Source organism: Periplaneta americana, chromosome 2 (genome assembly GCF_040183065.1).
Source record: "Periplaneta americana isolate PAMFEO1 chromosome 2, P.americana_PAMFEO1_priV1, whole genome shotgun sequence".
Classification (NCBI taxonomy): Eukaryota; Metazoa; Arthropoda; class Insecta; order Blattodea; family Blattidae; genus Periplaneta; species Periplaneta americana.
Genome location: NC_091118.1, coordinates 75441879 through 75467519, shown reverse-complemented (window position 1 = coordinate 75467519; position 25641 = coordinate 75441879). Strand labels below are relative to the sequence as shown.

General features: G+C 36.0%; 1 protein-coding gene across 3 annotated transcripts in view; it reads left to right on the top strand.

Moving 5' to 3' along the window:
- The first annotated feature begins 2416 nt into the window (after nucleotides 1–2416).
- The window catches only part of LOC138694345 (serine/arginine repetitive matrix protein 2-like), a 139620-nt gene continuing 116395 nt past the window's right edge, over nucleotides 2417–25641 (top strand). For 2 of the 3 annotated variants that reach the window (XM_069817974.1, XM_069817971.1), the window contains exons 1-4: nucleotides 2417–2666; nucleotides 2799–2877; nucleotides 19771–21378; nucleotides 23685–23907. In XM_069817974.1, the coding sequence (XP_069674075.1) occupies nucleotides 19778–21378; nucleotides 23685–23907 (1824 nt within the window). In that variant the 5' untranslated portion in view covers nucleotides 2417–2666; nucleotides 2799–2877; nucleotides 19771–19777. The remainder of the gene's footprint in view (nucleotides 2667–2798; nucleotides 2878–19770; nucleotides 21379–23684; nucleotides 23908–25641) is intronic. The other variant, XM_069817972.1, reaches the window with a different exon arrangement.

Below are 25641 nucleotides of genomic sequence, written 5' to 3'. Positions count from 1 at the left end.
GATTGAAGAGACACTGAAGAGGAAAATTAGATGATGGACGAGACTATGAAACGGAAAATGAATCAAGAGACAGTTAGGAGAACGAAAAGGTGGGCATGGATCATTTTGTAGGGACTCAACAGCGTCAATACAAACATTTCTTAAAATGTTTTTAAACTGACACCAAAAGATGTTGCCATAACTCTTTGAGTTTTATTGTACATGGAAGAAATAGTGGATAACTCGCTACTAGAAAGATATTAAAAATATATATAAACATAAAAAATAACTTCTTTTGTCTGACTACGTAGGTATATTTAGACTGTGAAGCATACTCGAAGCTAAATAGTATTTATTAAACACAAATTGTACAACTTTCAGATTCCTTTTTATTTGTTCTGGACACCTGACTTGGGATCTCACAGAGTGACTGTGATTATGGAACATTGGTGGAATGATAATGATGAGGGGAAATGGGAGAATCCAGATTAAAAAAACTCTCATGCCCACTTTGTTCACTATTGAACCAAGCTTGCCACCGTGCAAGGTAGAGAGACTTAATCATTCGACCACAGGTTATTGAGTGCTTGAAAAAGTGTCTACGTATATAAAATAGAATAACACAGCATAAGTTAAGACAACACTCAGCTATACATGTAACACAGAAGAGCACAGCACAAGCTTAGACAAGATACTGAATTTCGGTTTTGTCTTTGCAGTGTAAGAATTGTGTGCAATAAAGCAAATGACCAGCCTAGAAAACTCGATGAAACTTCGCACATTGAAATACTAGATTATTTCATTAATGAACCCACCACCTCCATTCCAAAAGTAGCTACTGTAACAAACAGTTTGGTTGGTTCCATACATAAAGTGCTGAAAATGAACAAATTTTCCCCCTACGAAATTCAAAGTCACCAACAGCTTAGCAAAGACGATTTTGATAGAAGAGTAAAATTTTGTGGACAGATGTCTCAGAGAATTGAAGATGATCCATATTTGACACAAAATACTTGCTTTAGTCATGAAGCGACTTTTTTTCTTGAATGGGTTTGTCAACAAACACAATATTGTAGGTATTGGGACATTGAAAATCCTTATGTATTTCTTGAAGATAATACCTAGTTTCCTCAGACGATGAATGTGTGGACTAGAATTTTTGGGGATGACATTGTTGGACCGATTTTCATTGAAGAAAACTTGACAGGAGAATTGTATTGGAACATATTAGAAAATGTAATTGATCCCCTTATCACACTGTCACTCAGTGGCGTATACTGGTTAAAGGGTTTGGGCTATCGCTGACCCTATTATTACACAAAATATATCTAACAATTACTTTAATTTAAATTACTATGGTAAAACTAATAATACAAAATTATTACATTATGTTATATTATAAACTTTTTCTTTTGTAATTTCCTTGGGCTACCGCCGGTAGCCCCGGTAGCCCGCAAAATACGCCCCTGCTGTCACTAGAGAACTAAGTCATTGAAAGAAACCTGATGTTGGACAAACAAAATTTGCATTTTCAACAGGACGCAGCTTCCCCACACTATGCAGTACCTGTGCGACAGTGGCTGGACAGAATATTTTCTGGAAAATAGATTAGTAGGAGAGGTGCTGTAGAATGGCCGGCGAGATCTCCAGACCTGACGCCGCTTGACTTCTTCCTATGGGGTCATTTGAAATCAGTTGTTTATACTCCTCTGCCTGAGAATATTCAAGAACTGAAAAACAAAATAACCTAAGAATGTAATCGGATTAGTAAGGAAACACACAAAACGTTCGCAAGGAGTTCCAAAATAGACTGTATTGCTAACCAACAATAGAGCACATTTTGAATACTTGATTTAGTGCAAAATAATTAAACTATTTCTTGTCAGGTTGACAGGCAAAAGATGTGAAATAAATTAATGAGGTGTATAAACAATTTATACCACCGAGGTATTGAATGCTCTTTAATATTTAAGTATAAAATATAGAGGTGCCATTTAAAATTCCAAAGTGGGGGTGGCATGGGATGGGGGTGAAATCTAAAATGCAATTAAGTCTGGTTTCAGACTCCCTCTCAATATATAAATTGACGTATTCAATTTAAATAATTATTTTAGACTGGGAAGTTTTGAAATGAAAACCCTGTAATAGCTATGTCATAAAGAGTTGAATGCACAATTTTTAACAAATTTGGAGATATTAATGTCTTGCGTCCTACTGTTTTGCATGGAATTATCCAAATGTCAGTATTCAAAATGTTCTGTGACGATTCTGTAGTACAGTCACGGTATTTTGTAGTAGGAAACACCGCTCCTGGTGGTCGAACTGGCGTTACGCGGGAACCAGTTGAGAAATCTATTTCCCGTATATTATCTGTGGCATTTACCTATCGTTATAACAGTGGCAGTGGTTATTCCTCTTGAGCTATTTGCCCGGTTACCCCCACCCACTCATCTTTGAAAATGGCGTGTTTTCTGTATTATGTGTGTTTGTCAACATGTATCGTGAAAGTGGCAAATGTTATAGAAGTTGAATAAGGAAGACAAAGGATTTTCTTTTCGTGATTAATATTGTACATTATTCAGCGTTTTTTTTAGGCGTTGCTTTATTTTAGACAGTGTTTTGTGATAAATACAAAAGTGTGTAACTATTTAGAATGGTCCAACAAAATGGCTTTCTCTGTGTGGAAGGTAAAACCACAATTTTTATTAAATGTAGTTATAAGTACACTGAATGGTTGTACTTGCACGATTAAGAATAATATACGAATGACGAGAACAAGATATGAAAGTCGTGATTTAATTGAACGATTTCTGCTTCAGGCTCTTTCGTAGTTACCCAGACGTGAACATATTTTACCGGCGGAGTTGCTTTTTTTGCTGAAATCCAGATAATCAAATGGTAAGAGTTTTTTTCTAGTCCAACCTGAGGCCTGATTCATATTTTTTAAGTAATTTGAATTCCATTTTTTTACAGGTAAATCATATTGTATTCCAATAGGAATAAAGACGGAGTCTTCTGGGTTTGTGTATATATCTATGGGTAATCTCTGTATTAGCAACTTTATTGCAAGTGCAGTGATGAAGATGCCGAAGAAAAGTATAAAAATGTCGTTAGTTGTGAGTTAGGAATTAGATTAGCAGAAGAGATATCTAAATTCGATACTGCTGTCATTGCTAAAAGGATTGTCCGAGGAAGACAGGTACATACAAGAATTTCAGTTGAAAATTTTGAGGTTATAAAGTGCAGACTCTGAGGCATTACATATATGTCATTTTTGCTCTGAAGTATCTATGAAAGGAACGCTTGAAGCAAATATTAGTATTTTCTGTTCGGAGGTGACAGTGAATAAATACATGGTGTAATTTTTGTTCTGCGCAAATACATAATTAAAATTAACCTTAATTATTGAAGAGATTTTGATGATTTTCATCCAGTCACATAGATATCTTGGACCAAGAACTATTTCTTCATACTAATTTGGGGATCACCTATGCCTTTTTTTTTTTTTTTTTTTGATAATTATCTATAAGTACTGATTTTGGTGTTTTATATGAATTTAATGTTTTAAAAAGTTTGTCATTATTGATTCTAATGTGGAAAGAGAAAAAGTGAGCAGAAAAGAATCGTAGTTTAGATTTATTATGTTTACGTACTTACGGATATCGGCCGATTGGAAGTGATGATGAGCCATTTTGTTTTATGTTCATAAGAGGACAGGAGCCGTTTCGCTGTAATACGTCATGGAGCGTTGGGGGTGTCGTGAAATTGACTACGTAAATTTATTTTCGCGTATACATTCCAGATTAAATCAAGCAGTTCCCTTCGTGCTGTTGTTACGTATCTTGCATATACGAAGGTTAGGTTTGATTATTTCAGGTCTTTATTAACAAGGCCGCGCAAGATTCTATCGCGAGCTAGACGTGTATAAGTCTATATTTGATGACGTAATATTTAATTCGATTGACTTATGTAAGTCGATATTTGAAGACAACATTAATTCGATTGGCGTGATCTTTACGTGAAGGGGTTGGTTCAGGCTTTTATTAACAAGTCCGCGCAAGATTCTATCGCAAGCTAGAAGTGTATAAGTTGATATTTGATGTAACATTAATTCGATATTTTCTGTCACTTTGACATTAGTTCAGGTGATGGAAGGAGGACAATATGAAGGAGCATGTACTTCTACATCTCGGGATGGTGGTTTGTGTGGAGATTGTAGTACCGCTATAGGTGCTACGGAATTTATGAATTTATTACCTAATTCACACGGGGATAGTTTACAGGAGTCAAGTGCTTGAAGCTTCTAAACTTGACACCATATTTGTGATCACACGGAGACAATAAACTTGAAACCATGTTCCACACGTAAAAAACGCGCGCTAAATGTTGTATGCTTGGAGGTACACGGTTTTTTTTTTTTTTTTTTTGCGAACCACTTCTACATTAATGTTATGGACACCTTGTTATTATTTAAGTTTCATAACAAGTTTCTGAAGTAATTCCCTCTTGTTTAATTTTAATTTTTATTATTATTGACGTATTTTTCGTACTATATATATTGCACAGAAGTTCGTACATCTCATGCAATTCTAAAAATGTTACAATAAGATGAATATATATTGTATATTTTTTTATTTATTTATCATGACTTATGGAAAAGTACATAGGCTAAATGCCCTTCAAAGCACCTTCTTCACATAAATATACATGAACAATTTAACTTATAAATTGAAAATGATTCACTTGAGCATTCATTCGCCTGGTCCTGACAACATTCATTCAGAATTTTTGAAACATCTGGGGGAAATAGTCAACTCTGTACTTTTATCCATTTTCAATTTATCATGGAACACTTCAATTCCTGCAGCTTGGAAAAAAGCAATCATTGTACCAATTCACAAAAAAGGGAAACCTGCTCATGAAGTTAATAGTTATTGACCAATAGCACTATTAAGCAAAAACTATGGAGTCAGTGATCTCCAACAGATTAACTTGGTATTAAATTTAGAATCCCAAAATCTTTTATCACCAAGGCTTTCGACAACTACACTCTACTAATGAACAAGTCATACGCCTCGGCCAAGAAATAAAAGACAATTTTAACAAGAAAGAAGATACCTTGGCAATATTTATTGACTTTCAATTTGCATATGATTCTATTTGGAGAAATAAACTACCGATCTTACTAAAACTCCAGAAATGCCTCCAGCAACATGTTCAGATGGATATATCAGAATTCCTTAGTGAAAGATTCATTGCTACTAAATTCAATAACTCACTTTCTAGTTACAGCACATCGAGGTCTACCCCAGGGCGCTGCCTCAGCACAACTTTATTCAATATTTATATAAATGACTTACCCTCCCTATTAGAGAAATCAAACATGAAAAACAGCACTATTTGCAGATATAGTTTTGTGGACTTCTGGATCTCTCAGACGTACTGCAGAGACAAAATTAAAAATTCTGCTATTAAAGCTCTAAATCAACTACATGAATGGAATACATCAAATTTGATGACACTCAATTTAGGCAAAAGTAACTACCAAATATTTTCACTTGGTAAAAAAGAAAGAGAATTCAATATCCAATACAATGGCCAACACCTCCCTAGGACTTATGGATCCAAATATCTTGGAGTTATTTTCGACAGTAAGTTAACATGGAACAACCATTTGAAATATATTTCTGAAAAAGCTCGTAAAAGATTCTCCCTTCTGAAAAGACTGGCAGGAAGGAAATGGGGATGCTTTAGAAATACTTTGAACACTACTTACAAAATGTTTAGGTGAAACGAGCGTTGAGCGACTTCCGCTGATTTTGAAATAGACAGCGACGCACTTGAACTGCCAACATAGAAAACAAGAAATCACACTCAATCGCTTTCACCTTCATCTTGACGGGATAATAAAAGCCTAAACTAACCTAACCTAACCGCTTCGATGTCTATTCCAAAATCGGCGGAAGTCGCTCAACGCTCGTTTAACCAATGTTTATACAGCCAATGCTGATGTACTGCGGAGAAATTTTAATTACTTCACCTTTCATAAACGAAATAGAACGTATTCAAAACCAAGCTCTCAGGCTTATTACTGGTGGAATCAAAACAACTCCAATAGATTCTATGAGATTCCTCACTAATATTAACAGCATCAAAATGACAATAGAAGAATTAGCACTGATTCAATATGAAAAACTTATCAGATTACCAGGAAACAATTGGCATTCATACAGTCCTCTCTGTAGATTAAGAACTCAAAAAAAGTGTCATATCCATGGTTCAAGAATTAAAACAGAAAATCAACATCCCGAATTTGAAAGAAAACATACAAATTAAACCAAACACTTTAACTATTAAATATGGAGTATAATCTAAATTTAACAGAAAAAAATACTGGAATCAGAAGTAAACACTGAAATAATGAAACAATTGTCTTTAGAGACAATTAATATTAGGTACCCTCCACAAAACTGGCTTCATTTATACACCGACGGATCCTTGATCTCCAGAGAACAAGGTGCCGGTGCAGGTGTTACGTGCTGTCTCTTCTCACTTTATAGATCTCTTGGATATGAAACAACAAGTTTTGATGGAGAAATCATTGCAGTAAGTGAAAGTCTCAGGAATCTTCTATGCCACATCAATAAATTTAAGAATGCAGTTATATTGTCAGACTCCAAAGCAGCTATTCTATCGATAGTCCCTAAACATACACCTTCATCTCAAACAGCAGAAATAACTAAAATGCTCTCTCAATTAATATCACTCAATAAAAGAATTGTATTCCAATGGAGACCATCCCATTGTGGAATCCTGGGAAATGAGAATCCGGATTGTCTTTAGAGACAATTAATATTAGGTACCCTCCACAAAACTGGCTTCATTTATACACCGACGGATCCTTGATCTCCAGAGAACAAGGTGCCGGTGCAGGTGTTACGTGCTGTCTCTTCTCACTTTATAGATCTCTTGGATATGAAACAACAAGTTTTGATGGAGAAATCATTGCAGTAAGTGAAAGTCTCAGGAATCTTCTATGCCACATCAATAAATTTAAGAATGCAGTTATATTGTCAGACTCCAAAGCAGCTATTCTATCAATAGTCCCTAAACATACACCTTCATCTCAAACAGCAGAAATAACTAAAATGCTCTCTCAATTAATATCACTCAATAAAAGAATTGTATTCCAATGGATACCATCCCATTGTGGAATCCTGGGAAATGAGAATCCGGATGCTTTAGCAAAGAAGTGCAGCATTGCTACTTACAGACCTGTTACTAAATCTACGTATTACTCTGTGAAAAGATTTATTAAATCTACATACTTAGACTTCAACAAACAAAATTTGATGACATAATCTCAAGGGAAAAAATGGAACTCTCTGCATCATAATCCACAGTTAATTCCCAATTTACCACGAACATCGTCTGTAGCTGCATTTAGATTGGCAACAGGCCATGATTGTTTGGCCAAACATCTGCATAATTGGAATATATCAATCCCCTAACTGCCCATTGTGCAGTTCAAATCAGGAAATGGATTCGGAACATCTCAAAATCTGTGCTTTAGTGGCTGACCATGACAATATCTTTGAAAACTATTGGAGTACAACAGGTCAAATGACTTTATTGTCAAATGCCTGGCATTAGAAAACAACAACAACATGAGCAGTAGTTATAAAATAGGTATATGCAACTCATTAGCAATAGACATAAAAGAAATGAAAACACTAAAGAGATGTAGCTTATAATAGGGCTTATTCAATATTGACAAAAAATAATTAAATTTTATAAATTGATAATAAATTGTAGAGCCAAAACAAGGGAAAAGTTGTGTTATTTTTTTCGATCTAGAGAGATTAAATACCAAATTTATTCTATATATATTTGGAGGGATATAAACTGGAATTAGTTTGAGTATTTCAGCGGAATCGGTACTATTTTTGTTCATAATTTTCTGAGAAATATCATCTAGTAGGCAAGTCGTTCTTCTGTCATTGAACGAATGAAAATAAAAAATTCATCTCAATAATGTAAGTGTAACGTAGTTGGGATCTGGAATGAACGAGGTATTTTTAATATCTTATAATATAGGAACCAAAGGAATTTATTCTGTATTAACTCAATAGAATGAACGTTTTGTAACGAGGATTCCAAATTATTTTAGTACATTCCACTTGCTTCTAACCATGTGTAGGCTTGACCTAAAAACAGGTGGTTGCTTGAATAATTTCGAATTACAAATCCAAGTGATTTGTAAGAAGAATTAGTAATTGTTAAAATGTGGGATATGAACGTTAAATTAATCTCAAATTCGATACCTAAATTAATTAGCTATTAATTTAAACAGTCACACACTATCCACAATATCTGCTTGCAAGTTGCTACTTGCTACAAGTTAGCATTCACACGAGGAAAGTTGTGGAGTCAAGTTGATCACATGACAGGAAAGTGGACACAAAAGTTGACGAGTCGTCAACTCAAATTCTGCTTGACTGCCAAGTCACAACTTGACTGTCTCGGCCATATCTTATGGTAATAATTTACAGGGGTCAAGTGCTTGAAGCAAGTCGACTTTCCACCACTTTCCTCGAATGAATGCTAACTTGTAGCAACTTGCAAGCAGATATTGTGGATAGTGTGCGTGTATGGTTTGTTTAAATTAATAGCTAATTAATTTAGGTATCAAATTTGAGATTAATTTAACTTCCACACCCCACATTTTAACAATTACTAATCTGCTTACAAATCACTTGGATTTATAATTCGAAATTATTCAAGCAACCACCTGTTTTTAAGTTAGGCCTACACGTAATTAGAAGCAAGTGGAATATTATGCTATTATAATTATTTGGAATTCTCGTTGCAAAAAGAACATTCATTTTATCGAGTTCATACAGAATAAATTCCTTAGGTTCCTATATTATAAGATTAAAAATACCTTGTCCATTCCAGTTCCCAACTAGGCCTAGATTATTTATATTAATGTTTGGTTTTCATACGCTCAATGACACAAGAACGACTCACTCGATATGAACAAAAATAATACTGAAATACTCAAATTAATTCCATTTTATATCCCTCCAAATATCCTACAGAAGAAATTTGGTATTTAATATCTCTAGATCGAGACAAATATCAGAACTTTTTCCTTGTTTATTTTACAATTTATTACTGGTATTGATTTACTAGATTTTTGATTTTTGAATCATAATAAACATCTCTTTAATGTTTTCATTTCATTTATTTCTATTGCTAATGAATTGCATATATTAGTACCTATTTTATAACTGCTGTCCATGTGAATCATTATCATTAATATAAATTAAATTAATGTGAAGAAGGTGCTTTGATGGGCATCTAGCTTGTGTACCTACTTTCCTGTAAGTCATAATAAATAAATAAAAATAAATATAACTTATAGACCCCATTTTTAGAAATGCATGAGATGTACGAAGTTCCATGGAATATTTGGCACGAGAAAACTTAAATAATAATAAAAATTAAAATTAAACAAGAGGCAATTATTTCAGAAACTTGTTACGAAACTTAAGGAACAAGGTGTCCAAAACATTAATGTAGAAGTGGTTTGCAAAAAAAAAAGTAAAAAAAAAAAAAGCTTCAAACAGTGTACTTTTAAGCATACAACATTCAGCGCGCATTTTTTATATGTGGAACATGGTTTCAAGTGTAGTGTCTCCATGTGATCACAAATATGGTGTCAAGTTTAGAGGCTTCAAGCACTTGACTCCTGTAAACTATTGGGTAAGGATGAAGAAGACTTGCATGGGTTCTTGTTTCGTCACGGTGTTTTGTGTGATAAATACGTATGTGAAAATTGTGTCTCAAGTTTGAAGGCAGATTGGAAATCTGGGTAAATATCTCGGCCTATAAGTAATTACTGGTTCTGCCCTTTCGACAAAAAAACAGTTCCACAACACCTCGATTTTGCCCTAAAAATGAGCAGAAAGCATTAAAATTTCTTTTTTGTTTTTGTGAATTTTTTTATATTTTGAAGTTATACTTGCGAAAATTGGAAGTTTTCAGTTTTTTTTTTTCCGGATAAATCGTAAAACAGCAAACGCCAGTAGGGAAGTTATCCCCACTCTCGCCGCTCGGCACCTCGCTCGTCTGCTCTCTCTCTCTCTCTCTCTCTACTATCTGCCCCGCTTCGGTGGATCACTGCCTACCGCCTCGTACGTATTTCATATTTTACAACACAACACAATACAACCAAATTAATGTGCATTAGATAACAACCACATGTAATGTGCATTAGACACTACGTTTTTTCCTCGAACTAACACATACTTTGAATAAAACAACACTCACCTGTTAACTTTGCACTGTCCTTGAAGTAACACAATAGTCACCAGAGCCTCGTTTGCTGTAATCAGGACCCGCCATGTGACGGCTCATCACAACATGTCGTTCCGTCTGTACTCAAAGCTGGACACGGACACAATGAAGCTCTACCAGTGCGCTGTAACACTTATGCCACCCCTGCAGTCAAACCCTACCAAGCTAAATTCACAAGCCTGCCACTTTCTACCCACCCGCGTTTTGGTCATTGTCCCCTGCGCCACATTGCATTTCTGCAATACGTTATGGCAGTTCCCTTGAACATAAATAGATGCATTTTCTCTTCTACCACCAACTTGCCTCGATAGCCGAGAGGTCTAAAGCGTGCGTGCATTTCATTAGGAAGATCGACGGTTCGAATACTACCCTCTGCAAAGTCATAAGAAAAAAAAAAAAAGAGAGAGAGAGACATGAAGCAAGGAAGAGAGAAGGAGAGGCTGGAGAGAGAGAGAGGAGAGACAGAAGGGAACAGAACGAAGTTCCTCTTTTGATTCATAGATGCCACATTCACTCTTTTTGTACCACTTTCCTCCACTAGATGTCACCCCACCCTAAACCCCTATTTCCACTATTTCCCAGTGGAAAGGGGGTCATGGGCGGAGCTTAGCATTTGCTGTTTTACGATTTGCCCTTTTTTTCATCAACTTTTTTCGATTTTTTTTTTATTTGTCAGAGGACAGAACCAATACTTAAGCTTCTAGACATATACCCCTTTTTGTTAAATGTCTGAGAATTTGAATTCTTTTATTATAGGATTTCTTTGAATTTTCGTGAAGTTTAATTAACGATGATGTCACAACATGGCCAATGTAAAACAGTACAACTAAATAGAACTCTCTAAAAACTAATAATTACAATTTCACGATACCCCATTTTAAAAGAGAACCCATCCGTTCTTATTGACAATAGGATATCAACACAATTTCATAATATTCTGTATTGAAATAGAACCCATTTGGTCTTACTGAAAATAGAATAATTCCACAATATTCAATTCTGGAATAGAAACCCATCTTCCCCCTAATGAAAATAGGATACTAACAACACACTGCATAGTTGAAACTTCGGCATTTCCCACACCATACCGGGAGAGAAAATGCACTTAAGTCATTGAATTCACAGTCTTCACCTTTACGTCTCTCAGATATCTCCTCAACTAACCCACTAATCTTGTCACTTAGCTACTTAGCTATCCTCTCATTTAACTCATAACCGTAGTAAGCTATATGATTATGTCTCATGACCAGAATATTGAACGAAATGGAAATATAAAAATTGGAGATTTATTCTTCGAAGGGGTGGAAAAATTCAAATATCTTGGAGCAACAGTAACAAATATGAATGATACTTGGGGAAAAAATAAACACAGAATAAATATGGAAAATGCGTGTTATTATTCGTTTGAGAAGTTTTTGTATCTAGTCTGCAGTCAAGAAATCTGAAAGTTAGAATTTATAAAACAGCTATATTGCTGGTTGTTTTATTTGGTTGTGAAACTTGGACTCTCACTTTGAGAGAGGAACAGAGGTTAAGGGTGTTTGAGAATAAGGTTCTTAGGAAAATATTTGTGGCTAAGAGGGATGAAGTTACAAGAGAATGGAGAAAGTTATACAACACAGAACTGCACGCATTGTGTTCTTCACCTGACATAATTAGGAACATTAAATCCAAACGTTTGAGATGGGCAGGGCATGTAGCACATATGGACGAATCCAGAAATGCATATAGAGTGTTGGAAGCCAGAGGGAAAAATACCTTTGGAGAGGCCGAGACGTAGATGGGAGGATAATGTTAAAATGGATTTGAGGGAGGTGGGATATGATGATAGAAACTGGATTAATCTTGTTCAGGATAGGGACCGATGATGGGCTTATGTGGGTTCCTTAAAAGCCATTTGTAAGTAAAAGTTATTGAGCTGTAATGGAAATAGAATAGAAAGAAGAGTAGCGATGTAGACAAACAGTATGGTAACGAGACAGAAAGTAATATCGAGTGTATGATTGGTCTAAAAAAATGCTTAGGAGTAAAAACTGTGACAAGTGAAGTATGAAAACAATAAATGTGTCATATGTTCAGTAAGAGGGAATAAAAGTAGTAGGTATAGATAAAAAGAGTGATATAAATGAAAGTGTATAATATGTAATGAATGTAATTGTGACACCATATGCAAAATTGTGAAATTCACATTACACAAATGTAATTGTTTGATACGAAATATATATTATATGAAGTATGATGATGGTGCAATACTTTATTTTTCCCATCTTTTACATAACATTAACTTCGATTATGTACCATACATAAAGCACTTGAAGAGCTCCCACACATAAAAGTATTTGATAGATTAGTATTTAACTAGAGAAATAAAAAATAGGGTCATGTATGTGGCTATTTATATAGCCTATTATCACTTTACGAAGCCATCAACATTTTAAAACTCATATGAATGTGTAACTTAAAGCATATACTGATGAATTCTTAGGTGAATATCAGTGTGCTTTTAGGCAAGGGCGGAGCACGACTGACCATATCTTCACAATCAAGCAATGTTTAGAAAAGACAAATGAGTATAACATCCCAATACATATGCTCTTCTTAGATTTTAAGCAGGCATTTGACAGCATGAACTGATTAAAAATTCTAGAGGCAGTGAGAAAATTTGGTATCCCAATTAAATTGATAAATTTAACAAATATCACTCTCTCCCAAACATATGATAAGGTAAAGATACAAAACAAGATATCTGATAAATTCTCAACTGTTAACGGAGTGAGACAAGGAGATTCTCTATCTACATTTCTGTTTAATATTGGTCTGGAGAAAGTTATGAGGAATGTTAACATTAATTTTAAAGGTACTGTATTTAATAGGACAAGATAGTGCATGGCTTATGCTGATGACATTGTGATTATGAATAGATCTTTAGGAGTGCTAAATGAAATTGTCAACCAAATCCAAATGGAAGCAGAGCATATGGGGTTAGTAATTAATAAGGAAAAGACCAAATATATGAAGAACATAAGATCAAGCAGATCTGCCAACAATGTTGTTTTAATAAATTGACATAATTATAATGAAGTAGATTCTTTCAAGTACTTAGGTGTATTGATTACTCAAGAAAATATTGCAGATGCAGACATGAGGCATAAAATTGCAGCAGGAAACAGATGCTTCAGAGCCCTTAATAAAACACTGAATGCGAGATGAATAAGTAAAAAAAGCAAAACTTACATTATATAAAACAGTAATAAGACCAATTGTGCTTTATGGCAGTGAAACTTGGACGCTGTCTAAGAAAATGGAACAACAATTGATGACATGGGAGAGAAAAATTTTAAGGAAAATTTATGGTCAAAAATATGAAAATGGCCACTGGAGAATCAGATATATAATACAGAGTTGAAAGCTCAATATAGATCTTCAGATATTGTAGTTGAAATTAAAACCCGTAGATTGGAATGGTTGGGACATGTAATCAGGATGGATGATAGCAGAATACCCAAAAAAGATTTTAAATTCAAAACCAGAAGGTAGACGCAATATTGGCAGACAGAAACTAAGATGGTTGGATGAAGTAGAGGATGATCTAAGGACTTTAGGAGTGAGAAGATGGAGGCAGAAGGCTGTGGTTAGGCAGGAGTGGAACAAAATCCTAAGGGAGGCCAAGGCTAGACTACAAGGGCCATAGTGCCAAAGAAGGAAAAGAAGATGAATGTGTAACAGGCAAAATGTCTGAATTGTGAAATGTAGAGGAAGAAGACATGCTCATTTTCAGATTGTAATTGTACATTGTTGTTGTTGTTTTCTAATGCCAGGCGTTTGACAATAAAGTCATTTGACCTTGTTAAATGGCAAGTACATTGTACAGTGTGTTGTCCTTCTTAAGAGGACTCGAGTAATTAAAAAACAGTTTGTGATATATTCATGTAAAATATTCACGTATTACTACCAAACTGGAATACATATTTACAAAACTCTGGAAGAACTATTCGAATTTAGATTTTTTTTTTTTGTAAATGAAACAAAATTAATAAAAGTCATACAGTATTTAAGTTAGGTACAAATATGTGTAATTTAAGATACTTACAGTGTTTAATGTGATGTGAAAGTGTCAGATCTTTTATACTTTGTCGTAGATGTGGAAAATTCAACATTCTGTAGCTGTATCACCAGATACCATTTGTTAGATGCGTTACCAAGAGAGTTGTTCTTCAGGACTGATTTAATATTGGTGATGAACTGATGAGAGAGCTCAAGCATTGGTAAAGGTATCCCTGTCACGTGCCATGAAGGCACTTGGGGGGCATGGAGGTAGAGCCCCATGCTTTCCATGACCTCGGCACTAGAATGAGGTGATGTGGTTGGCACCACGCTCTGACTGCCTTTTACCCCCCCCCCCCCCCCCGGAAAGACCCAGTACTCAATTTTATAGGAGGCTGAGTGAACCTCAGGGCCATTCTGAAAGTTTTGGCAACGAGAAAAATCCCGTCACCACTCGGGATCGAACCCCAGACCTTCCAGTCTGTTGCCAGCTGCTCTACCAACTGAGCTACCCAGCCGCCACTCAAGCATTGGATCTGAAAATATTGAAGCACAAGACTTGAAATTTCGAGATAATGAAATACACATTATGATACAGTGGAATGATAGCCTAATCAAGAAATATATTTGAACGAATATTATTTTAATTTTCAAAATTAACATTTTTATCTGATTACATTAATTAGCCAATATGTTACTTTCGTAATTTGGTTAGCATATTTAATGGCCTATAAATAATTTAAAAATACCCGAAAGAATTGCATTTATTACCTAAAAACAGAATATCTAAAACTAAATTTTCACCACTTTTTTTTATTTCAGTATTATCGATGAACCTGGGTTTTCAAATGAAGTGATAGTGACTGGAAGAAAGCCAAAATTTGCTCTAATGCAGGGCTGGGCAGTAAGAGCGGATTCTACTCTCTCACGGGGAGCCATATGATTTCTCTTCATCCCCTTTCTTCCCCGCCGAACACCGCACAGTGTTGATTCAGTGACGGATGAATATTAAGCGTCCCCATTTAGAGTCTGGATCCGCTCCCGATGCCCAACCCTGCTGTAATGTAACATAGATTTCCTTTTACTTTAAGATATGAAAATACTTTTTTATTGCAATTTTAATAGATGCTGTTTCACTGTCATTAAGAGAGTCATCATTTTTCACTGTGAAAGTTGCATGTCTCAAGCCAAGTTCCACATCTTATGGAATAGGAGCTGTTAGCAAGCCACTTCATGGACCATGGACTTGTGTGATGCCATACAAGATGGTATTGTCAGGAACACCTTCCTTGCTTTTGGAATCAGCTGATCCACCTCAGAGAACAGGATCTTTATCTTCTAACAACATGGTGGCTGACATTTGTGAAGCATGTTACATATACAATAAGATTAAAAAAGAATGAGCCGGCGACAAATGTCTAAGTTCCAGAAAGAGAACAATGCGCATGCTTGTCTCCTTGAAGCTCCAGTTCACATGATGACACATTTAAACCATGTAAATGTGCTGTATTTTGTTCTAAAATATGCTATAAAATAAAACGAAGGGTTGATTCTAGCTGCATCAGGACCATTGAAGAGTGAAATAGCAATAAAATTGATAAAACTAAATCGAAATGAAGATGAACGAGAAAGCTACATAATATGCCTGATTAAAGTATGAGCCATTGTAGTGTAGCTGGCTTAAGCATGGGTCTAAACCAGATAGCATTGGTTGTAGTAGTTTCGAATCTCGGTTAGTCTTAATTTTTTACATTACAAATTTACCATAATAAGTTTTTAGAAACACTATTTACACAAGTACCAAGTGGCAACATCGCCTGAAAGGCGATTGAATATTTATTAAATAGCACAACTCCTCCCCCAGGCAACACTCAGACCCCAGGCAAGCTCACTACATCTCGCGAAAAAATTGTAAGAAATTGAAATTGTAAAAAAATTGTAAAAATTGTAGTTGTAATCTTGTAAAATTTTGAATTGTTCCACATCTTAAAGCTTCATTGCTAATGTAAGATCTATGGAATATAATAAATGAAATGAAATGAAAAACTCCTGTCTGTTAATAAAACCATCTGCATTTATATCTGTTTTATAGCTTTTAAAAATATGTTTAACTACAACATTAAAACTTGTTACTATTGTAAACATAGAATTTAGTTCTGTTTTTTTAATAATGATAATACTGAAATAATACTTTTTACCATTCTTCAGTTCATATTGGAGTTTAGCTTTCGGTATTTTTTGTTTACCTCTCTTCACAGGAAGCATTGACATTGTTGACAGTCTGACTCGTCATTACTCTTCAGGATGGCAGATAAACAGCAACAGTGTCAACAAACCATTGCTCTTGTTTGCGTAGGTTACTTTGCATGGAGTGCATGAGAGATTGAAGTCCCTTTGGCAACTACTAAGAGATGGGCAAAATTATTTCTTGAAAACAATGAAATTTCGAATTGTCCAATTCGTGGTTGACTGTGCGTCTTTACGAGAGAAGAGGATGCCATTTTAATCAGAGAAGTTGAAAACCACCCTTTTCGAAGTGCCTTTGAATTGAAGATGGCGTCCAACTTTCCCGGCTCCCCACTAACCATGAGGAGACTTTTAGAGAATGTGGCATAAAGTCTTGTCGAACTACGATGAAAGAACATTTGAAAATCGATTATTGTAATGTTGTACGAGTGGTAGTCTAGTGGATTTTATAGTGGTGGAGCTTTTTCTACTTCTGTTATGTTTAATTTGTTGAGATAGTTTGTGTTCCATTTTATTATATCTGTTTGTGTTTTTAAGTTCTGTGTTGTTGGTTTTTGTTTTATCCATGTTATGTCTGGTAGAGATTTGATTTTAAGGACATTTTTTGCAGCTTGTTCTTTAATTTCTTCAACAGTGGGTTTGTTTTGTGTGTACAACTGTAGTGCTGTAGAGGGAGTAGATTTTACTCCTTCTGTTATGAGTCTTAATATGTTACTTTGTGTTTGTTCCATTTTATTCAGTTTTGTTTTGTTTGCCGTGACTATTTCTCACTGCCATATTTAATAGCTGGTTTGATATAAGTTCTGTATGTTTTGTTCAAGATATCTTGAGAACTACCCCATGTCATCCTGCTCAGACGTTTTATCAGCGATGCTTTTTTGTTTGCTTTATTTATTACATTTTCTATGTGGTGGTTCCAGTTTAATTTATTGTCTAACTGAACTCCTAGATATCTAGTGTTTTCAGATTTCTGAAATTTTTTATTTTGTATGTTTCAATTGAAATCTTCATTTTTGTGTCTCATGGAGAAGAATTGATAGTTTTATTTGCATATTATTTTCTTCTGTCCAATTTTGGAGATTTTTAGGGCTTTGTTCATTTTATTTTCTAAATTGTTGTTTTTTTTTTTTTGTTGTTTTTTGATGTCCATATAATTGTCATCTGTGTTTTTTTCTTCAATTGATTTTAGTTGATTTGGTAAATTATTTACATATATATTGAATAGTGTTGTGCTTGTTACAGCGCCTTGTGTTACACCAGTTTTTGTTTGTTTATAAGATGAAATATAGTTGTTATATTTTGTTGCAATCCACTACTGGCTAAGAAAATTTTTAAACCATTCAAGCATGTTGCCGTTGATATGCATTTCAATTAGTTTTTGGATTAATTTAGTTCTCCAGACTGTATCAGATGCACCTTTTAGGTCAACAAATACAGCTAAGACACTTTCATTTTTGTTGAAGGCATTTTTAATTTCTTGAGTTACGTATATTATTTGGTGTGATGTAGATCGATTTGGTCTGAAGCCAGCTTGTTCTTTTACTAGTAGATTTTTTCCTTCTAAATACCAATTTAACCTGTTTACAATAATTCTTTCTTGCAATTTGCCCAACATTGATGTTACGGCTGTTGGTCTATATGATGAGATGTCTTCTTCATTCGTATTTGGTTTTGTAGTAGGAACTATTATGGCTTTTTTCCAGCTTGATGGGAGTTTTCGAGGGTTTTCCCAAATAGTATTATATATAAATAGAAGCATCCAGAGTGCATTGTCTCCGAGATGTTTTAGGAAATCAGGATAGACTTTATCTGGACCAGGCTGTTTTTTGGATTTTAGAATTCTTATTGCTTGTTTTAGTTCTTCAGTACTAAAACTTTTTGTGAATATTTATTTCATCATCTCTAGAACTGTGTTTTTATATCTGTTTTTCTAAGCGAGTACTGGTTTGCATAATGCGTGTTAAATTTTTCTGCTAACTTCTTATTATCCGATATTTTTTTTCCATTTACCACTATAGGTTGTTGACTTCTATGTGGGAATTTGTTATTTAGTTTGTTCATAAACTGGAATACTTTTGATGAGTCTGTTCTATAGTTTAGATTTTGTAGAAATGAATTAAAGGAATTTTTCTTGGCTTTATTAATGTTTAATCGGAGTTGTGCTGCTGTTTTTTTCCACTCAACTATGTCTTCTTGTTTATGTGCACTTTCTGCTTTTTGTCTTGCTGCATCTCTTGACTACTTGAGTGAATGTAAGTGTGAGTTCCAAAAAGGTTTATACTTGTATTGATGTCCTCTTGAGATGAATTGTTTTGCTGCTGTCTCCATAATGTTACAGAATTTTCTGGTCATCTTGTATGTGTATCTTCCGAGTTAATTTCATTTACCTGCTTATCTACATTTCTTTGAAATTTCTGCAGTCTGCTTTTTGAAAATTCTAGGATATTTTGGTTTCCTGCTTATTCTGCTTTTCTCATAACAACTAGCAATATAGTTTTTTTAATGCACTAGAATCTCGTATATTCTTCGATAAATTCTTGCGTCTCTCCATTATTGAGTTTGCTGAATGGAATGTTGGCACTGATGAAAGCTTCACGGAGATCTTCATGAAGCTGCAAATGCTTTAAGAAGACGTCCAAGGAACAATGGTTGCATTTTCTTTTCTTTCTTAGTACTAAAGCTCGCAGTAATTAGCATGTCATTGAAAGCAAGAGAAGATACTAACACAAGTAAGATCTATAAAAGTGAACTGCAAACTTAATTGAAGCCACTAAAAATAATATAAAATGTCATTAAAAATCTTCACGAATGTTCAATCCAGTTCTTACGTTTTTGTCTATTGACCTGCTTCATCACAGTATATTTTCAGTAGCCACTCTCACATCACACACATTGTAATACAGAATTTATTGTTCCATTAATTTTAAATATCTTGACACTATACTAAGACACAAAGTTTTTTATTTTGTTTGTGATACTTTCTTTCACTTTTGGTATCCTAAAAATATCCGAGAAAGAGAACACAATAATTACACTTCTAAGTTGCTGCTTAAGTGGAAAATTGTTATAACTGCCAGACATGGGAAGGATTTTTCTTCTTTATTGTCTTATTTGATTTAATCTGTTCTTCTTTTGCAGAATAAGTATGACAGATCTAGAAGCTGTAGCACGTGAGATCGCACAGTTAGAGAAAATGGAGGACGATCTCTACCTAGATGATGTTGGAGGAAGCCGTCTAGGTCGACCAGGTGGAAAAAAGTACCTCAATTGGGGCAGGGGCAGGGGTGCTTCAAGAAACATAAGAAACTTGCTGTCACGTGGACGAGGCAGGTCAAAGATAAAGGTGGGTCGAGGCACTCCCCTCTCGAATCTTGACACGTCAAAGGCTGATGACAATGCTGATGTGTTTGGTATCAGGGCAGATGACCTGAACATGCTCGACAACTGGGACCTAGAAGTTGTGAATGTTGCTGAATGTTCCAGCCTTGAAGATCTTGGTTTAGGGGAAGATAATACAAAGGGCGCTGCACTGGCCCGAGGAAGCCAAGGGAAGAAAGCTCAGGTTAAGAAAGGGAATGTGCAGAAACCATTCAAGATGGGGAAGTCGATTTTCCCTGATGAGGATCCTGATCTGGAAGAAGACAAGGTGGTGCAAGACATGTTTGATATCGAAAGCAAATCCCTTGTGGGCTTCGGGCAAACATTTGATCGCAATTGGACCAGAGGTCCCCGGAAGAGTGGATTTGTGCGGGATGAAAGTGTGGAAGAAGAGGAGCGGAGTCCATGGATCTCAGCCCATCGGAAGGATCCACGCTTTGTCAGACAACAGTCAGATCCCTCAGAGTCACGCTTTACACCATCCCGAAATGATCCAAGACTTGCACTGAAACAGCCAGACACTTCAGGCTCTCTAGAGGGTCCAGAAATAGCATATGCCCCTGCACGAAAGGATCCCAGACTGGTGCCCCAGCAAGCACTGGCATCACGCAAGGATGATCCACGTCTCGTGACTCGAGGAGAAAAGCAGAACTTGCGGAGTGACCCACGATTGATTGTAGCCAAGTTACAGGAAGCAGAAAGGAGGGAAGGATTTGAGAACAGATTTGGTCCTGCAAGGAAAGATCCCAGACTTGCAGCTCAAGTAATGGATTTACAGAGGAAGGAAGATTCAGGAAGAACTGTAGAGAAGACTAGTTCTTCTGCCCAGGGTGCTGCTTTGGCCCCTCCTGGTGTTGAAGATTCATTCGAAGGCTCTGAGAGCAGACAGGACAGTGACAAAAATTCAAAGAACGGAGAACCAGGACAGAAAAAGCGACGGGGCCCTAGGAGTCCCTCATCCCCACCACTATCGACACATGGAGATCATCACTCAATGAGTCCATCCTCTGCAGGCAAGCGAGATAGCTCTATCGGCAGGATGTGGGACCGGAGTCCTGGACGAGGCAGGCCTCATCGGGACAGAAGTCCCTCACCTCTGCGGAGAACACTATCTCCACGCAGGCGCATGAGCCGTCGTGATCATGGAGACGGTATACCTTCTCGCCACAGGGAACGCAGTCTGGAGTGGCGTCGTGACAGGAGGAGCAGCTCCCGAGACCGGCGTGAGTCCAGCATGTCACCAGTAAGACGTCCACGGCGATCATCTCCTTGGCGGCGTGAGAGGTCCCGGCTGTCGAGGGAATGGAGTGGCTCACCTCGACGGGAACGCAGTCTGTCTCCACGACATGACAGGAGTTTGTCTGACAGGTACCTTTTTTCCTTATGTTTTCACCTTTTTCTTCCTTTCCTTTTATATTTTGTTTTCTTTCTTCCTTTGTGTCCCTTACTCTTGTTTTCTCGTTTTATTTTTTCTCTGTGGTTACTGTACTCTCCTTCAAACCCAGTCAAAGGCAATGAATATTTAACAGATGAAGTCCTCACTGTGGCTTCTTTCGTAATTGAAGTGAAGCTGGGAGCCCTTGTAGGTTTATGGCATTTAAGTGAGTACATACACCTTCAAGGGCAAAAAAAAAATGATTTTTCGTTTTTCTTACATTAATTGCATATGAACTCTAGCTTTATTTATGTGAAAGAAATTTTAAGATATATATAAAATTGACAAAGTTATGCATTAAATTTTCATCCTATGCAAACATAATACCAGCCAGCAAGCTGTCATTTTATCTCTCATTTTCTCAAAACTCTTTAAATCATATCTTCCACAATTTTTTTTTGGATAATTGGATGAAATTTTGCATGACAATTTCTTATAGTAAGATCAACGTACTGTAGCTCAATCTTTAACCTACCTTTAACAGAATTTTTAAAAATCTTATAAATTTAAATGTATGAACTTACTACTTATTTCTTAATACGTGTGTCCAGCTATAAGCTGATCACATGATGTCCGCTGTAAATCAAATATGCAGTTTTCCAGAGCTGTGGACTGATGAGAATTTCACGTGATGAGTGGTTTTTCATTCTTTCTTGCAGTTTATGGTTGGTGTTATTACATTGAAGTAGGATGTGTTCTATTATTTCTTCTTCTGTTAAACATTATTTACATAGTGATGACTGATAATTTAAAGCGATGCAGATAAGATTCCGTAACAGGTGTCCAATTCTAGCCTATGCAGCAAAGGTCTGTATGTGTCTGGGAAATGTATAAAGAAATATTTTTTTATTTCTCTTGCAGTACTGATATTCTAACCATTGAGCCCGGGCTTGTTAATATGAACATTACCTTCGAGGCAAGAAATAAATTATTAAAAAAAAATATTAAAAATCTTGGGGGTAATTTTTTAAATAGCAGTTTGGTACAAATCGCAAAATGAAAATTTTGAAAATTCACAATTTAAAAAACTTATACAATACAATAATAATATATAATACAAATGGCTTTTAAGGAACTCGCAGGTTCATTGCCGCCCTCACATAAGCCCGTCATCGGTCCCTATTCTGTGCAAGATTAATCCAGTCTCTATTATCATATCTCACCTCACTCAAATCTATTTTAATATTTTCCTCCCACCTATGTCTTAGCTTCCCCACAGGTCTTTTTCCCCTCTGGTCTCCCAACGAACACACTATATGCATTTCTGGATTCTCCCATATGTTCTACATCCCTGCCCATCTCAAATGTCTGGATTTAATATTAATAATTATGTCAGGTGAAGAAAACAATACATGCAGTTCTGCAATGTGTAACTTTCTCCATTCTCCTGTAACTTCATCCCTCTTAGCCCCAAATATTTTCCTAAGAACCTTATTGTCAAACACTCTTAATCTCTGTTCCTCTCTCAAAGTGAGAGTCCAAGTTTCACAACCATACAGAACAATTGGTAATATAAATGTTTTATAAATTGTAACTTTCAGATTTTTTGACAGCAGACTAGATGACAAAAGCTTCTGAACCGAATAATAACAGGCATTTCCCATATTTATTCTGCATTTAATTTCCTCCCGAGTATCATTTATATTTGTTACTGTTGATCCAAGATATTTGAATTTTTCCACCTCTTCGAAGGATAAAAAAAAAACTTATATAGGCAAATATTTTTTGTTCTAGATCGAAGAGCTATTTTCATATAATGAAATATTATCAAAATAGGACTGAAGGATATGAAGAAAAAAAATTATGAAACATAAATTTTTAAGGGTGGAAAATGTATGTGACCTCTTAAAATAACACTGTTCTGAGTGATAAGGCTCCAGGTAAAATTTACCGGTCATTTCTATCTCCTTTAAAAATAAATTGTAAGGGTAGTACAGTGAGTTTGTGTAATTGATTTTACATGCATGTGGATTTAACTTGTAATCATCTCGAGCTTTTTCTCTTCTTTCCTTTTTCTTTCTTTCCTTGTTTTCCTTTTCTATATGCATTTAATTCTCTTGTTTTTTATTTTTCCTTCACTTTTATTTTTTCGTTACCTTCCCCATTCTTGTCTTTTGTTTCTTTGTCTTCCTTTTTTTGTTTTATAAATTTATTTTTCATTTTATTTTATTTTTCCATTATCTTTTCTTTTTATTTTTCTCATTTATCTTCTAATTCTTCTGGTCTTCTCTTTTTACAGACGTGACCACAGTCTTTCTCCACGAGGTCGGCGTTCTCCATTCTCTCCTCCTCATCGCAGCTCACTCAGCTCTTCAAGGGATGAGCCCTGGCGACAGTCCTCTCCCAGCCGGCTTCCCCCACAGCCTCACTACCCACAGATCCAGCAACAGCAGCAGCAACAGCAGCAGCAGCAGTCCTATGATGTGATGGCGGCACCACCCATGCAGAACATATACAATGAGGTAAATAAGATTCATAGGTCATAGTGAGACAGTTTTTCACCAAGTATTTCACGTTTAATTTGGAATTAGGTGCCCACACAAAACAAATAAATTGCCTGTTCTGCTGTCAAATTGAAGATGTCGAGCTAATTGAACACAGAATAAGCTGGTTCAGATTGTTCGATCTTGATAAGCTTGCAGGAATGAGTCATTCACCCAAGTGTCCCCATCTAGTAAGTGATGTGCTGAACTTCGTAGGTCTTTCAGCCTCCATGAAGGCATTCCTTGGTGCACCATAGGAGGTGAACCACGTAACACCATAATGATGAATGATTTATGGAACAATGATGGAAAGCTGGTAGGGGAAACGTGAGTACTCCGCAAAAACCTACCACCAAACACCGTATTTGTTCACCACAAATTCCAGTTAGACCGAGATTCAAACCCAGGTTACCTTCCTGGAAAGCCGACTCTCTAGCTATTCGGCTAATGGTGTGCCAATGGGAGTTAATTTCCTTCTGTCTATCAATTATACATGGCCAGCTTTCAGTATGGTTAAATGTTTAATTAGGCTTTAAGTTGTTGTTGCCAATGCTTATGGAACTTGAATTTCCTCCATTCTCCTATGGGTGTCCCAGTAGTAACTTGTAAGTTGAGATGCTATATGAGCATTAATCTTCGTAATCGCTGGACACTGCAGTAAGTGGTCTTTATTCATGATGGAATTAACTTCCAAGCAGAGAGTACAATGTGGCGAAGGAAATATACCGATCCTATGCAGGTGTGAGGCCAAGCAGTCATGATCGGTAGTGAGACGAAACAGTGCCACAGATTTCTTCTGGGGTAGATCAGGAATGATAGATTTGTCCTTCAACAGTATGCTTTAGGGTTTAAGTAATTACTGCTGTTTTCGAAATAAGCAAAATAAATAATTTTCATTGCTATGAGGGTGTGTCAAATAATGACGGGACTGATTTTTTTCTGAGAATATGCCTTCTCTATTGATATTCAATTACATACTTTCAAAATAATCCCCTTCAGATGTGATACACTTATTCCAGCATTCTATCCTCTTTTCAAAGCACTCGCTGAAGCCCTTGTTTGTCAGTCTGTTTAGTATACCCGAAATAGCACTATTAAGTTATATGTTTGAAAATGGCGTCCAAAAAGCATTTTTTTTCACTTGTAGGAACAGGTGAAAGTTGCACAGTGCTAGATCTGGTGAATATGGTGGGTGTGGCATGACTTCAATGTCAAGTTCACTGATGGTGTCTTGTGTACCACGGGCTTGATGGGCAGGAGCATTGTCCTGGTGCAGAATCCATCCATCATGCAGAAGTTCAGGTCTCATCTTGGCCAATTTCCTCTTCAGTGGTCCTTTAAGAACATTATTGTAGTATTCTACAGTTATTGTACAGTATTGTCGAACTCTGGGATCATGAATTATGCCAATTTTGTCGAAAAAGACAAGGTGCATGACTTTGCACTTAGTTGCACCTTCGTCTTTTTTGACCTTGGACTGGAAGGATGTTTCTATTATGTACTACCTTGTTCAGGCAGTGTGACTCCCTCCGTAGCTGCATAAGGCCTGTTACACACTTGAAGAGATCTCGCTAGCAAGAAATGTGTTGCGAGAAAATTCAAAGATTGATAACATGGATTGAAATGGACGTCCACACATAGGAAGAAATTCTCGTTTGAGGCAAAAACCTCAAGCGAGTTTCTCGCTGAAATTGGTAGCTCAGCGAATTTTTT